Below are 17,325 nucleotides of genomic sequence, written 5' to 3' on the forward strand. Positions count from 1 at the left end.
CATGAATGGCTTCTTTATATCTCTGATGGGGTCGTCCACCAATACTGGTAAATAGAAATGCAGGCCAGATAATGATTTATCATTGATATACGAAACAGAGATGAAGTTTGGAGACTTGTGACGTGAAATTTATGCCACTTTCAAGAAGACTCAATCTGCATCGCATTCAGCCATCTTTCGCAGCCACTAAAAACCACCCCCGGTCTCTACAGTCCCAGTCCCGCGGGACCACCATTTCGGTATTACTTTGCGGGGTAGGTTTGCTCTTAAGCACTCATCCTTCTCCTCCTTTCGACTTTCCTCCTTCTTTGCTCCTTCAGCAACTCCTCCTATATTCGCATGATTGCGGAGCAAACCGTAAGCCAGCTCTCCTCGGACCTTAGCATCTCCGCAACTAAGTTCTCCGGGCTCATGCTCCTACCCAACACTTGGTTCAGATTCCTCCTCTCCATTGCAAATCTTGGGCAGTGAAAAATCACATGCTCCGGATCCTCCGGTATGCCACCGTATCTAGGACAATTCTGAGAATCATCTAACCCAAAGCGGTGCAGATATTGCCTGTAGCAATGACCGTGAAGAACTGGGTAATGCGGTAGTTGACCTCCCCAAATTTCCGTTCAAGCCACACCCTAATGTTGGGAAGGAGCTTGTGCGTCCACCGACCCTTCGTAGGCTCGCCCCATCTGCCTTGCCAGAGATCATGCGACTCTGACCTTGCCGGATTTCTACGCTCTGTGTGGCAAATCCTCAAAGCCATCAGCCTCTGAGCGTTTGCAAGCGTCTCTACCCCACAGATGACGAGTAGAGTACGATACAATGCACCACTCCGGCTTCGGCCCACCAATAGTCGGCAACATTTTTACAAGTCCCGCGGTGGCACTGGTTGCCTTTTGGCATGCATATTCTAGGTGTTTCCTAAACATTAATTTGATGTCAATTATCACCCCCAGGTATTTGATAGCCGGCTTTGATAAGGCCGTATATCCACCGACTTCAGTGCGGAGTATATTCTCTCCATCATCTTCCCCATTGTATCCAGTAGGCAGATAGGATAATACGATGCTGGGTTTTCAGGTGACTTGTCAGGTTTCGGAAGCAACTCCAACTTTTCCTTTTTCCACTGGACAGGGAAATAATCATTCTTTTAGACACGCCTCGAAGGTGTTAGCGAAAAGGTCGGGCCTAGTCTTCATTGCCAGTTTCAAAGATCGGTTGTGGATTCTATCCAAACCTGAGACCTTGTTGTCACTGTTCCTACCACATATTTCCCGCAGCTCCTCCACAGTTACTGGAGGTATTATGCCCTTGTTTAACAGGACCATTTACCTATTTTCGTGGTGAGGGAACAGAGTGGTAACAATCTGTTTCAGGAGGGACAGACAGGTCACCTGGGGTGATCTCCGCAGCCTTTTTATTACCACTTTGTAGGCCTCACCCCAAGGGTTTATGTCAGCATGGTTACACAGCAGTTTGAAGCAGTTCGTTTTGCTTCTCCGAATGGCTTCTTTTAGGCAGCCACGCAGTTGCCTCTGTGCCTCCTCTTGACTTTCCCCTGAGCCTCTGGAAGAGCCTCCTTGTCCGGAAACATGCGGCACGCAAGCAAGCGAATTCGTTGTTCCACCAATAGTTGGACTGCCTACTGGGGAGCAATCTCCTTCTGGGCATAGTAGCATCGCATGCTTCCGTCACCCATCGCGTTATCTCGGTGGTTTTTTTTCTAGCCGTACCATTCAGGGATATGTCGGGTTTGAGCGCCGCGGAAAACGTGTCCAGTCCAACGCTTTCGCAGTCCAGCCGAGCATACCACCTGGCATTCTGCGAGAACTCCTTTTCGAGCTCGATCCGCCCTTTCCATGCAGATTGCCTGATGGTCGCTATGAGTACAGTCCTCACTGACATGCCAAGGGACTCTACCACGTCCTCTTGCACCCAGAACCAGAGCGGCAAGCATCTGATCATACTTGGCACGTGTAGCAGTAGGTAGAGCATAGCAGCTGCAGATGTGGGCGCCTTTCACCTTCGCTCTGATGAAGCCCTCCTCCGGGTGCTCCATTATTTCCTCGAGGGCTTGTTCTCCACAAGCCCATTGCACTGCTTCGCCCGTGTGGTCTTTGACTGTGTGCTTCCTCTACTACCACCGTGGTTTCGATATTGCTCACCAATTATGGCCACATCGATGTTTTTCTCGCGGATAGTTTGCGAGAGTAGATCTTTCGCCGCCTTGTATCAACCTCATCTGCGATTTCTGTTAAGGGCTCTTCTGTATTCCGGGCACCTGCTGCTGCCTGCAATGTGTCGCTGGCCCACACCCTCCTTCCCTTTCCACAGTAGGCCATTCGGGTCAGCTCTGCAGTCCTTGCTGACATGGCCTTCCACTTCACATCTCCTACATTGCTTTGATCGGTCATTTGGACTAGTGCATTCCTTCGCAATGGGATCGAAGACAGGGAATCCAAAGAATCGTTTCAACGCCATCTGCTCCTTAAGACGACACATAACCCAACCAATTCCCACTCTTCCTGCTGCTGACAGTTCGAATGCTGTCTCTACTAGTAGGCTGATGATGGTGGTTTGTGTTCCTCCGTAGGCTTTCCTCAGCGTTTTCCCCCCTTACTCTTGCTCCGGTCCTTTTTCACAAGGTTGCCGCTGCAACAGTTTCAGTCATAGTCCTCTTCTGCTCTGCCTTTTTGGGAGGTGAATCCTTTTTCCTTTTCGGGGTTTGCTGGCCTGTTGGGTAGTTCAGCTTGTCGGGATGTCTCTTCCCCGGTTTCCCCCCTTTTGTATTTTGAATTGGCGTTACTTAAGTCGCTTGGTTCACTTTTTCATTCCACGGTTTTCCTCCTCTTTCGCCCTGGACCCTGCCGTACGCTAAATGGATGCCTCTCATCATGGCCCTTATATTCTGGTGAATGTTCCTGCACTCCTTTATGAGTTCGCATAGCTCTATGAACTTTTTATCCAGGGCAGCTGCAGACTGATCGTTGCCTAAAACATCGCTCGGGCAATTCGCGCCAAGTATTCTTCCTCATGGAAGACCCCCGATATACACTTTCCACTGGGGGTAGCGATCGTGTCAGAGTGGCACGAAGAGATGAGCCTGATGGAAGATTTGGCAACTCCACACAGGGCTAGGTCATCTGGATGCTTGCTAGTACATATGTACCACTATTTAGGAAATCTATAGCTTGCCGATGGATGAAGATACGAATCTCCAATTTGATGGCTATTCTTGGCTTATAATTTTAGCCGATCTATACATCAAATTATAACCTCACTCGGGGTTCAATGGATTCCTTGGTTTTCACTGAATTTGTATCCTACCTAGCTAGTGTCGACAATCGCACAAATCTGTTAAAGGACAATCAAATGCCAGTCTCACCTTTTATCAATATACGTTTAGCCTTCCTCGTAGGCAATGGTTAATGATATTCTGATAATGTAGCGTTGATCGCGGATCAATCGGGGCGAACACCAGAAAATTTTCAATAACTTGAAAAAGGAGTCAGAAGCCAGGGCATGTATTTGGCCCAATAGGCAGTGTGATCGCAAAGTTTGATTGAGTAATTTACAAGACTGGAGGGAGTCTGTAATGATAAAAACCTTCTCTTCACCTCTCCTGACAGCCATAGTGATGGCCTGAAGAACAGCAAAAGATTCAGCCGCCAAAACCGAACTGACATTCAAGGAAAAGCGTTAAATCTGGGTCCCATGCAGACAAACTAGCGCATCATCAAGTCTCATAGCACTGCATATAGTGGGTTCTCATAGACAGAAGTGGCTGGTTTGAAAACATTGGGCAGTGTTGTGGCAGGAGGTTTCTGATGGGTAAAGCCCCGGTTTTCCTTTTCACGACATTGCTATATTTGGCTGAGCCTCTGGTAACCCTATTTGACCCCAGAGTGGTACTCTGGATACAGAGCTCCCTTTACTAAGAAGAGAGGGGAACACACCATCATAGCTATCTGGACTCAGCAGAGGGCTATAGGAGTTTTTAGACTCCCGAGCAACTTCTTCAACCCTTATGTTTTGATCGAAGTAATCTCTACATTTTTAGTATATTCAATCCATTTCGGGCATCTCCTGTCTCTGGCGTTGTGGGAGCTATCACCACAGAGTAGGCGCTTTCTGCGCTCACAGCTCCCAGTGTAGTTTTCAGCAGAACAGTTCAAACTCTTGAAACTCGGGCTTTGAAAAATGTTTGTGTGTGGTCTACCACAGTTAAAACACTACGACGCCCTTAACTTGAAATAGGCAACCTCCATTCTAGTGTAGACGAGAAAGATGTGATCGGGCAAGTCATTTCCTAGGAAAGTTACCCTGGGCACTCTAACAGCACCCGGGTCAGGACTTTTACAAGATAGTCTTTCGGCATTGACGATTTTAGCCGGCGATTCAGCATCCACAATCGTCTGCATGTTATAGCAGACAGGTACATTTCTAATCACCCCATATTTGTAGACGCATGTAACAGGTATGAACGCTCTAAAGCCCAAGGATGTCAACCCGGCATCCTGGACCAGCCTGTTGGCACTGTCAAGGTCCTTGAAGAGTACTTTCACGGTTCTCCAAATAACTTGTTCACAGTGGAGTTCATTCTGAATATTGAGCGATTTGATTTCATGTTGTAGTTGCAAAGAAAGTTGAGAAGGACAGTTTCGCAATCTTGATCCTTTCGGCCAAGACGGGATAGCGTTTCCTCTGGGTTGCAACGTCATAGAAGAGCGGGCCTTTCACTTTATTAATAGGAGCCTGGTCCACCGAATTCTTGGGAGCTAGAAGCGATACATCCCCAGGAACTGGTTTCAAAGGCGGAGGAGCAAATCCCGCACAGGGAGCATTATCCCTAATCAAGCTTGTAGAATGACAGAGGTTATAAAAGGATTATTAGTAAGAACTGTGAATCCTTACGGGGGGTGACCAATCCAACATCTACTCCCACAGAACTCACCACAACCGAAGGCTCCTCACTGAGTATCACCACCAAAACCCAAGTTGGAAGCTAGCGCCTCCGCAGCAGTATTAGGGTATGTCTTTTTTTTTTGCGCAGGCGTAAGGTTTGCCTCAGCAGCTCTCCTTGTCTTGGGGGTACCAGCCAACGGTTTGGTTTTAACCACATTCTTCAGAGGTTTCAAGAAACGCGGTACTTTTCCCGCTTTACTAAAATTCAAACTGGACAATTATAATAACTAATAAAAACGCATGGATCTTTTTAATAATGGTAGTCTATCCTAGGTAGTTTTGAAAGAAGAATTCAGAAAGTATTTTATCTTATTCATTTAATGCCAATATCTATTATATGATTTCAATTACGGTAACCTTCATACCTATCTGAAAAATAGCTGAAAAGATATTTATACGGCATGTATGCTCATAGCATCACCTTTTACCCATCCCAATCTTGTCGATTCTCAGAAACTGTCAGGAAAAGTTATCTGGTGAAATTGATGGAAGATTACAAAAGAATGGAAAGTGCTTGTTCCGGATTGTTGTATCTTTTACTCAGGAAAAACCACCAACATACATACATATATATGATATATCAGATCTGGGGAAGAAAAGTTTGACTACGTATGCTCAGATGAGAATTGTAGTTTGGGAATGACGACGGGACCCTTAGGTCTGATGCAAATATCGTCAATAAATTTTGCGAATAAATAGCCCCATACAAACAGGCTATTTCTCTTTGTTTCAGATATTCTGCGTTTTCTATCTTTTTCAAGAGAAGTAATCCATTGTAGAGAAATCCGTAATCTAGGGTGAATCCATAACCTTCCCATACCTACCTTTGTAGGTAAACAATGGGCTCTGTTTTAGGGATGAGTGCTTCTCTATCTTTTATAGAATCCTAGAAATCTGAAGAAGTGTCCAACAAAGTCAGATTGATTTTTTATGTCAACCACTAGGAATGGAAAGCATAATCACTGCAGTCTAAATACAGGCATTGACTGGTTGGGTTTTCACCAATTGTCTGGAACTCTGTCATCTTCTCGAAACCGAGTCATAACGGAAAGTATTATAGGTATAACTCCGCTACAGAACAAGACAAAGGCTAAATAGGAACCGCCGGAGTAGTTCCACCTCTTGCAGACGATATGGCTTACCAGATGACTATGACTGCTCCTCCAAAAAGAAGCAAATTTATCTCTGCCCTCAAAGCTCCCAATAGGAGTAAAACCGCTAGTTTTGGTAGTCTCTCTGTGAAACTGTGGGCTACAACCCCTACATTCTCAGAACAGGCAGAAAATTTAATCGACAGGGACCGGCCTGATTTCCGCTCTAGATCCTTCTGTACTGATGACACTGACATCTTTCAGATTAATGCCAAGCAGGGTGCGGAGTTTAGACCTTCGCTCTGTCTCCTCTTCAGTGTATCTAGAATATTCTACCCAAAGGGGGCATTCCAAGGAAACTAATAGTTATTATTAGCACGAGATATAATAGAAAAAATGTCACAAGTTGCACTGCGGTAAAATTTCAGAGGAACTCGAAAGTGAAATATAATTCCCATACCGAGTTAAGAGCCTTGACCAAATGATTTGGGATTTGGCAAATGATGCAGGTTGAGTCGGCTGAAGATGAACATCACCAACATCTAGGTTTGCAATGTCACTGGTCAACGCACCTTTTCTATCTACATTAACGGACGGAGCATCAAGGACAATGTGGTATAAGATTTCGATCTAGAATGATTAACATCTGAATAGCACCAGCTACGTACCAACAAAGATTTGAAATATGTTATAAAGAATTTGCCTAACTTAGTAGCGTTGTTTCTGTTGATGTTGGCACCGAACTTCTCCGTTTTGTCTAAAATCTGGAACAGGCGGTCAAAGTTGAATTATTTTTTTTGGTCCGAACTGTGGACGGATTTACGTTGGAGATAATTCGGATCCTTTTCGTGTTTTGCAAATTATAAAAGGGAGCGTATAACACCTGCGAGTCTCTTCGGTCACGCTGCTCCCAGGGCAGAGGTGAGGCAGCGTCTGATGAGTTATCTCTGCCCTGGCGCAATACCGCAGCCGGCTTCGTCCCTCTTTTGATTTTTGAACTTTGGGTGTTAAGCTCAAAAAGAGGACTATAAAGAGTGGGGGTAAGTTGCTCTTCATTTGATCCGACATCAAATAGATGCGGACTGAGGACTCCTCAAACTCTAAACAAATTTTTGTTTGTTTGATACTAAAAGAAATGTGAATTAGAGAGAAATTTTCTCTCACTTTCCCGATTAATGGGCTCTCTCTCAAAGTTAGATACAGACTATTGCGCTGTCTTACCTCTGCCCTGGGTGCAGCATGACCGAAGTGGTTACTAGATGTTGTTCGCTCTCTTACCGGGATCAGGATGAGGTTATTCCTTCTCCTTGCTTCTACATGGGAGTATTATATGGAAAGCGATTGTCTTTATTAATCGGAACATTTACGCTTTAATCAACTCATCCCTCATCGTATCATCAGGGAATTGTGGAATGACTGAAGCGCCAGCGCTTAGATGTGTTTGACGCGCTATGAGAGTGGACCAGAAAAATATTCTAGAGGATGCTTCTTACCAGGGTGTTGGAGAGTATTAAAGAGGACTGGACGGAGTCAAATTCAAAAGAGCAACGCAATATGAAGCTTGAAATCCTGAAGGCTCTACTAGCGAATCAAGGCAATAACTGTCAAAGCAAGCTTGTTGTCGTTCATTACACCAAGGTCTTGGATAGAATTTAGATATGATAAGAACTATCGATCGGAATTAAGTACCGCATCAAGTGACATTCGTAATAATTTAGTGCCAGAGCGCCAGTTCGATTGTAGAAAGACACCATAATATAAAGGATGATACAGAGGAAAAGGCTCTAAGTTTTTCGACGTAAGCAAGCATATATGCTCGATAGATAGCACATAGTATGACCTAATTCGAAAGCACTTCTATTTATATGGACAAACGAAAAATACGGTTGATCCAAGGATAACGACTTTTTCCTCATCGACGAAATCATGATGCCAGCTCTGGCAAGTCAGCCATCGGAGAAACAAGATTAAATGGTAAACAATGAATCAAAAGCATAAGATGTTAAAGGGCATACATAGAGTAAATTGGAAAGGTGACTGTGCCCTTCGGCATTATAAATTCGCCGTGTACTCGAAAGTGAAGTACCTTTTTCTCGACCCTAGAAATGTACTCGTATGTGCTACAGAAATGAAGTAACTCTAGGATTGCTAGCTGGTCCAGTAGAGCTATCGAGGAAGCGACATTCTGAGCAATCCTAGGATTATGTCAGCGGGTAACTGAGACACATGATTTTATAACACCGCAACGGCATTTGGACCACAGTAGGAAACCAAACTCATGGCGCTGTTAAGCCCATTGTGCCTGTGAGTAAAGAGACTTTGACAAAGGACAAGTGGGAAGCTAGAACTCCGGGAGTTGGAGAAAGAATATTGAGACCTTCGTAATATCCTTAAAAAGGTTATATCGGAAAGTCAACGGAATTGCTACAAGCAGCTGTGCCTTCAGGCAAGTACCAGCCCATGGGATCCTCCCTACAAGGCTGTAATGAAAAGCATTTGTGGGTAAAAATCACTACAAGTGACATGCACGCGACTGTTATTAAAATTTATTATAATACAATACCCCTCAATGAGAAGAAGGGTCCGTAAACAGTTCAACTGGACCTCTTTTCAATCCCTTGTTTCATCAAGACGAAACTATGAGAGATCTGTGTACTAATAGGAATAATAAGGTTCCAGAGTAGGACGGTATTTGGAGCAGAATCCTAAAATTGACTAATAAAATCAGGTGCCGAAGGAGTATTTCCCGCCCAGTGAAAGAAGCAGAGGTTGGTTCTGCTGCAGAAGCGTACCTGACACCTTATTTATCTTTTAAACACTGTGGAAAAGATGGAGAGGGTGGTATACAACAGCCTGGTTCCATTCGTTGAGCTCACGGTATGGGTTTCAACGAGGCCGTTCTATGGTCGGGGCAATAGCAATAAACATGGATCTAGCAAGAGAGGCTAGATGTCATGCTCTGCCCAAAACTGGGTTTGAATTAAGAACAGTTTGGTTAAACCAGATGTCCCTGACTACTTACTTTGATCAATCGGAGGAGGTAGCCTCCTTTGGAGAGATTTCTTTGGTACAAAACGGATGATGGACGGCGAGAATACATTCTGACAGCAAGTTTTTCATAAAACTTCGTATTTGGACCTCTGCTGTGCTTGATCCTCCGGTGCCAGAGGAAGCAACATTGATTGGTTTTGTAGACAACCGGTGGTGGTTGTAGTTTCGAAGCATCCGGATAAAATGGATCTTTACGGAAGTGGAAGCACTCATCAAACTAAAGAATGATTATGAATGGTTAAACTGGCGAAAAAAAGACGAAGGCGACCCTTAATACTGAACCCAGGGAAAACAATATTGCCAAAATCCGGATCGGTAATCACGAGATCGCTTCATTAGATACCGCGGGGAAGCTTAAGGGACACCTGAACTATGTGTGAGAAAAGCAGCAAAAGCTAGTCTATCTCTAGCAAGGATGATGCCTAGTATAAGAGCGCCAAAATATTGTGAAATCCATTCTGCTATACGCGGCTCTTATCTGGGCGGGAACACTAGACAACACAGTAAGCCGGAAAAGGATGAGTTCCACATTCCAGCCAATCGCCCTGACGGAATGTAGCGAATTAGATGAGTCCCACCACTGTTGCGCTACATCCGAGGACTCAAAACACGTTATATTCCGTTATTCAAGATTCGCAGATGAAAGAGGCAAGTTGAATGACTACTTCAATGTATTTATCGGACCCCAAATTCTTTTGGAGGAGATGCTGATATTAAGAGCAAATCGAAGCGCAGTAAATGCAACGATAATCGCGATATAAGAAGAGCCTCAGGGACTAGAACGATCCGGGAAAGCTCGACGGACACGTGGTTTAATCGGGTTGATATCGACCAGAGCCCTCTCCGCGAAGTAATATTTCACAGTGGTCCCACAGGGATAAAGGCGAAGAAGTGCTAGGTGATTTTAGTGGATGAAAATCTTACACTCAGTGGCAACCTGGCCGAGCAATGTCTTTTTAAGATTTTCACCTCCATCCATGAGTTGGTGGAGCAACTCAAGATTTGTTTGCGGTTAGACATGTTCGTGTTTTCCCTTGTGCTTACCTCGCTGCCCTAGGCTTATCATTTGTATAGCGATGACGGTCACAATATTGAAACTAAAATGCAAAAAAACGTTAGCCGGACATAATAGCAGGCGATTTTAATGCGTTTGTTCTTGAATGGGGCAGCCGGACAATGAATGAAAGGGGACGTATTCTCCTCGAAGCATTCGTGAAGCTAGACGTGGTACTCGCGAATAGTGAGGTCTCGTACACTTTTAAGGGAAGGGGCCTGGAGTGTATAGTGGACCTGACATACATGAGTGCCGCTTTAGCCAGTAGTCAGCGCCGACTATACTTATAGTGACCACTAGGCAATCTACATGAAAATCGAGCTCGAAAAAGAGTTCTCGCAGAATGCCGGGTGGTTTACTCGGTTGGACGACGACAGTTTTTGAGGGAGATAGGTTTTCCCCGGCGCACAAACCTAGCATATCCCTGAATGGTACGGCTAGAGGAAAAGCCACCCAAATCACCCAATGGGTGACAGAAGCATGCGATGCTACTATACACAGAAGACGTTTGCTCCCCAGTAGGCGACCCAACTATTGGTGGAACAACGAAATCGCAAGCTTGTGAGCTACATGTTTCAGGGCAGGGAGGCTTTGCAAGAAGTTCAGGGGAAAGCCCGCTGGCGATGGTCGAGAGGAGGCACACAGACAACTGCGTGGCTCCCTAAAAGGAGCCATTCGGAGAAGTAAAAAGAGGTGCTTCAAAGAGCTGTGCGACCGTGCCTATATAAACCCTTGGTAATGAAAAAGCTGCGGAGATCATCCTGTTCGCGCCTCCTGAAACAGATTGTTTTCACTCTGTTCTCTCACCACGAAAATTGGGGGCAGCAAACGGCTGTCCAGCTAAATGATGGCATAATGCCTACAGTAACTGTGGAAGGCTGGGGAAATATGTGGTAGGATCGGGGACAACAAGGCCCCAGGTTTGGATGGCATCCCGAACCGAGCTTTGAAACTGGCAGTGGAAACTAAGCACGACCTTTTTGTCAACACCTTCGAGGTGTGCCTAAAAAACGGAATATTCCCTGTCCCGTAAAAAAAGCAAAAGTTGGTGTTGCTTCCCAAACCTTGCAAGCCACCTGGAGACCTGGCATCATATCCTTCTATCTGTCTATTGGATACACTGGGGATGATGATGGAGAAAGTCATCTACAACAGATTCCTACGCATCGTTGAAAACAGCAACGGCTTGTCGAGTCGCCAGTTTGGTTTTCGGCATGCCCACTCTACGGTGCATGCAATAAGAATGGTGGTGAAACTGGCAAAAGGTGCACTGATTTCTGGCGGCTGCTGCATGTCAAAAACTCATTCAACTCGGTCAACTAGAACAGAATTAAAGAGGCGTTGACTGGCATAGGTTTCCCCGGGTATTTAGCGAATCTGGTGGGAAATTACCTCTCAGAGAAGACTCTCCGTTGCGGAACAGATGAAGGCCCCAAAGTCACAGCCACGATAACACAGGGATCGGCACCCCCTGTTGCGGAATATCATGCATAATGGAGTGCTTGCTCTTCTTGTCCCAGAGGGGACTATGACTATCGCTTTGCAGATGACCTAGCAGTGGTTGTTTCCGCAAAACACCCAGAATATGTGGAGGTTTACATGGCAGAAACCGTGAGAGCGGTAAAGTCCTGGCTAGAAGGAGCCGGGCTGACCTTGGCGGACGAGAAAACGGAAGCGATCTTCTTAACGAACCGCAGGAAAAAGAACACTGAACACTGAAGTCAGTGGATATACGGTCGTATCAAAGCCGGCTATCAAATACCTGAAGATGATAATTGACACCAAATTGAACTTTAGGGAACACCTAGAATATGTGGATGGCTCAAGTGGTTAGAGCGCTGGGCTGTCGTAGCGGAAGGTCGCGGTTCAAATTTCACTGGTGGTAGAGGGATTTGTTATCGGCACTGGATGCCGAATACCAATCGACTCAACTGTGAATGAGTACCAGAGTGAAATCAGGATAATAATCTCAGTCGAGCGCAATGCTAACCACATTGCCTCCTACAGTATAGTTTAATGTACCATTACGGTATTGAATGAAGTGCTCTAACACAATTCAAGGCCCTGATCCAATAATAATTGTTGCGCCAATGATTATTAGTATTATTGCAAAATATTGGTGGACCGAAACACACTCAGATATTGCTTCTAGCCGGAGTGTTGCGATCCATCTTGCTTTACCCGGCACCTGAGAGGGCAGCGGCGCTTGCGAACTCTCAGAGACGGAAACAGGTGAACTCGGTTTATCGGCTGATGATTTTGAGGGTTTGCATTGATTCTAGGACCACATCAGATGAGGCAGTATGTCAGCATTCTGGCAAAAGAAGTGAGTGTACTGTACCGTGCAAGACATATGGAAGGATACACAGAACGTAGGAATGCGGCAAGGTCAGAGTTACATGGTCTCTGGCAACGCAGCTGGGACGAACCTACGAAGGATCGGATCGAGGAATGCACAGGTTTATTCGCAAAATTAGGTTTACGGTTTGCTCCGCAATCGTTGAATGAAGGGGGAAAACCGGAAGGAGGAGAAGGAGAAGAAAAACGAGTGCCTAAGGACAAGCGTACCCCACGAAGTATAATAATACGTAAATGGTGGTCCCGCGGAGCCTTAGTTGCAGAGTGATTTTTAAGTGGGTGCGAATTCCACACGATCCCACTCTAGCTCCGGCGTTGGTGTGGTGATGCTGCAGTGGACGTATCTTGCTAAGATTTTCCGCCTCCGTCTATGAAAAAAATGCCCTACCCTGTACAAAGCAATGAGCAGGAACCATACTATATGTCCCTTAGTACTATGTTGTTTAGCTTGGTTGGTCATTTTTCAAAAATATTCCACGTATGAAACTTAGGCTTTGGTCGATGGTAACTGATACTCTTTGCTTAATCTCGCATAGGGAATCATCTTCATGGGAAGTCCTGCGGAGAGTTGTAAAATGAAGCTAAGAACCACCAACGATGAAAGTAATTGATCTTTACATCCGATACCATCATATAATTTACGTCATCATCAACGGGACAACGAACGTGCGTGGTATAGACTTGTCCTAACAAGGAACTCCAAGAATCTCGGTTTCGTGCCGAGCTACAACAATCCGATATCCCTAGCAATTGCCTGGCAATCTTGGCCTACTAGATCGCTCCATCTGAGACAAAAATTGCTACCTCTTCTCTTTTTGCCATAGATATTGCCCCTGTAAACTTTTCGGGCTGGATAATTCTCACCCATTAGGATTAGGTGACCACACCCACGTGTGTTTTGTGTTTTCTTTTGGTTCAGGGATTGAGGTAGATGTTGGACCCCATCAATTTGAGGACAACTGGCTCCCACTTTTTTGGTCCACGGACCCTGCTTTTTGGCTTCGCAACCAAGTGATTAAAAATTTAGAGGGGAAGACGACTTATGGTTGCATTCTAGAGCAAAGACAACTCATCAGACGCTGCCTCACCTCTGCCCCGTGCGGCTAGGTCCGACCACGCTTTGGTCTGGATTATGGGCGGGTTTACGTTGTTTTAATTATGTTTTGCGAATTATATGTATAAAGGAGCGTTTAACACCTCCGAACCGCTTCGGTCAAAGGTGAGGCAGCATCTGATGAGTTGTCACTGCCCTGGTAGGAAACCTTAAGCCGTCTGGGCCTGTTAAATCCTATATAGATATTGCTCATATTTTATCGAAAATTCGTTGAAAAAGACCTCAATTTGTGCCGAAACTTAAATCAAATAAACAGGGCGACCGGAATTTCCAAATAAAATACTGATCGGGGCCACATTTTTTAAGGACGGGCCAGATAAGGCATATCTACATACTGAACTACGTATTACCAAAAGAAAGCAATGCCGAACTTACCTTTCACAATTCCCATAGAAGTGCATGGATAATATCAGTTGATTGAGCACAAATGATGAGAAATCATAAGCCAATTGATTTCGCAGTCGATTAGTTGCTATTTTATCATAATCCACTATTCTAAGATCACATTTTTTTCCATTTAACTCATCACCATCATTCACTTCACCACTGCCACCAAAGTGCTTGAATTTTTTCCCTTTCTTCAATTCCTTCTTCAACTTTTCATGACGTTTTTTCCGTTTTTCCAACTCCTTCTGTTTGCGTTTTAGATTATACTCAATTTGCTCCAGCGGATTATTGGGTAATTTCATTTTCGAATGAGAACGACCCATTTTCCGTAGATTTCACCGACTTTTCAATACTTTCCCCCGGGTTGAGACACAAAAGACACTAAATTGCGAATGATTCACTCGACAACATATTGAAGATTTCCACGAGACGACGACTGTTCTTGCTAGGCCATATCTAGATAGTTATCCGCGGAAATTCCTGGTGAAAGTGTGGAAATGAATCTAATTTGTTAGACGGATATGGATACTGCAGAGTTGTCGCTAATAGGGTCGTATTGAAATTTCCCGCTCGAGAGACGAAAGATGTGCAATCTCGACGGAACGGTGTCCGCTGGCGACTTGAATTTGTTATAACGATCGAACGATAAAAGTGATAAGTTAAGAGGTTTTGTGTGGCACACAACCCATGTAATGGGAATGTTATCAAAAACTTCTGATTGTATGACAGCGCTGAGAAAAGTAGAAACTCAAATAATATCAAACAGTTATCAGTCGCCTTCGTGCTTGTATTGCCTTCAATAATTTATGTATTGTTCCTATATTTCACTTTTTCCACCTTTTTCCTACTTTTTTCGCATTGTAAGTGGGTACTTGGAACCGATCGCACAATTACCAGAAGTGTGTATCTAATGTATGTTAGCAATGGTACTTAGGAAGCGGGTTCTTTATACCTTCGTCTCAACCGATGTTATTACTCATTCTTCCACCATATAAACTTGCCTTTATATTATTTCTACTTAGGCACATCAGCCGTCACGCACGTTGGCCAGATTCTCTTGGGGTCTCTTATCAGATTCATGTAAAGTTTAATGTTGTATCTTTGATAAGAATGCCTCCAACCAGAGATAATCGGAATGGTTATAAATCCAGCGTGAAATACGGACAGATAACCAGATTATAAAGATGATATATTACGATACAAAGGATAATCAACATATCCCACCGGATCCCAGATCAAACATTCATTAGAGCAAGTTGAGGAGTAAACAATACTTCGGTCATAGAGGAAAAAACAAGAAAATCCGCGCTCGGGGAAATCTTTATTCCGGATCCGTGACAAAACTCCCAGCCCGGGGGATGTCACTCTCTCTTCCACCCCCTTCCATCAAGCAATTTATATTTTATATCATCGATCCACGCACCTTCAACGGAACAATATTCCCAGCTTCCTCAGCAAATCACGAATCCCAGCACAGATACCCAACTTTTTGATATCGTTTCCGTCGCCGAAGAAACTCCACTTCTTGCCGCTGATCTGGTTAAAGGGTAATATAGGTCCCAGGGCGAAACGTGGATTGGTACCCACGATGGAGCATAAAACCTGGAAAATGCCTGCTGAACCAACACCAACAGCTCTACTACCAAAACCTATCTCCACCTCCACGTGGTGACCGCTGGAAGCTCTTTCGTAACGAAAAGCTGCAGACGGAGAAGGATGAAGGCGAGTCTCCCGCGCCTAAAAACAGGACAAACTGTACCAACTGGTCCTCCAGGTTGGGGGTTTGGTAGAGCTGACAACCCTACACGGAAAACCGAAGTTACGGAGCCACGAAAGGAGCCTCGGACAGGATGGACTTTAAAACGACGGACCCGGCAACGACAACGGATCAACGATTTGCGCATTTTCTTATGGAACGTGCGCTCCCTGTACAGAGATGAAGCTGATGACCAGCTAGCCGATACCCTGTCCCAATATAGGGCTGATATAACAGCGTTGCCAGAGATGCGATGAACAGGGACCGGTTTCCTGGAGAAGAGCTGCACCATATATTATAGCGGTCATCCAGCAAACCATGTGCTCGGAGTAGGTTTCCTAGTCAGCCAAAAAATGAAACCTGCTGTTATCGGCTTTGAAAACATAAGCGAACGGCTATGCACTCTGCGCTTGCGAGGCAAGTTTAGAAATATAAGCCTCATAAACGTTCACGCCCCTACAGAGGAGACTGCAGAGTCGGAGAAGGATACCTTCTACGAGGCAGTAGGACGAACCCTCGAAGCCTGTCCCAGATCATACTTGGGGATTTTAACAGCCAAGTAGGGAAGGAGCCCGTATTCAGGCGGTACGTTGGCTCCCATAGCTTACACGAGAAAACAAATGATAACGGACTGCGGATTATTCAATTAGCAGGGTCACACGAAATGGTTGTTGGAAAACCTGGTTTGCGCGGAAAGCGGTCCACAAACATACGTGGGCCTCTCCAGACGGGGCCACTTTCAACCAAATTGACCACGTGTTGATCGAACGCCGCCACCTCCCAGCCTTGATGAATGTCAGAACATATAGGAGGGCCAATATAAACTCGGACCACTATCTCGTTGGCATGGTGCTCCGAGCTCGAATAACAATACCACCTAGAATCCCCTCTGACAATCAGGTGAGAGTGAACACTGAAGCCATCCACAACACAACCCTCCGCGACACCTATAAGAGGGAAATGGATGCCGCAATAACTGCAGTCAACAGAGGACCTGGAGATGAAGCATCAACAAATGATCTTCCCAATCACCTGAAGAACGTTATCATGGATACGGCCACAAACATACTTGGCCCCAGCCGCAAAAAAAGTCGGAACGGCTGGTTTGACGATGAATGTAAGCTAGCAACGGAACGGAAGAATACCGCATACCGAGTAATGTTGCATTCTCAAAGAACGCGGGCACGCGCAGAGACTTATCACGAACTCCGTCGAGCGGGGAAACGACTTCACAGACGGAAAAAGGAAGCCTGGGAGAAACAACAAGTCTGTGAACTAGAAAAGTACAGGGAGCAACCGCACTAGGCGCGGAAGTTTTACCAACAAGTTAGCAGGATGAAGCCTTATACACCTCGATGATCATCCTGCCGAGACAAAGAGGGAAATCTGATTTCCGACAGAATGGGCATATTACAGCGATGGGTTGAGTACTTTGATGAGCTACTGAACAACCAGAACATCGGCGAGTTGGAGGTCCCGCCAACTGAAGACGGAAGGACAAATACTGCCACCACCAAGTTTAGGAGAAACAGTCCGTGCAATTCATCGGCTAAAA

At 45.2% G+C, this 17,325-nt stretch overlaps 2 protein-coding genes across 2 annotated transcripts in view; one reads left to right on the forward strand and one right to left on the reverse strand.

Moving 5' to 3' along the window:
- Nucleotides 1-14,863, reverse strand: part of LOC119656598 — a 31,946-nt gene extending 17,083 nt beyond the window's left edge. The window contains exon 1 of the mRNA XM_038063025.1: nt 14,003-14,863. Coding sequence (XP_037918953.1) covers nt 14,003-14,337 — 335 coding nt within the window. The 5' untranslated portion in view covers nt 14,338-14,863. The remainder of the gene's footprint in view (nt 1-14,002) is intronic.
- LOC119656597 (CAD protein) overlaps nt 1-17,325 on the forward strand; it is an 89,544-nt gene that overhangs the window by 54,387 nt on the left and 17,832 nt on the right. The window lies entirely within an intron of this gene.

Source organism: Hermetia illucens, chromosome 5, assembly GCF_905115235.1.
Source record: "Hermetia illucens chromosome 5, iHerIll2.2.curated.20191125, whole genome shotgun sequence".
NCBI lineage: Eukaryota > Metazoa > Arthropoda > Insecta > Diptera > Stratiomyidae > Hermetia > Hermetia illucens.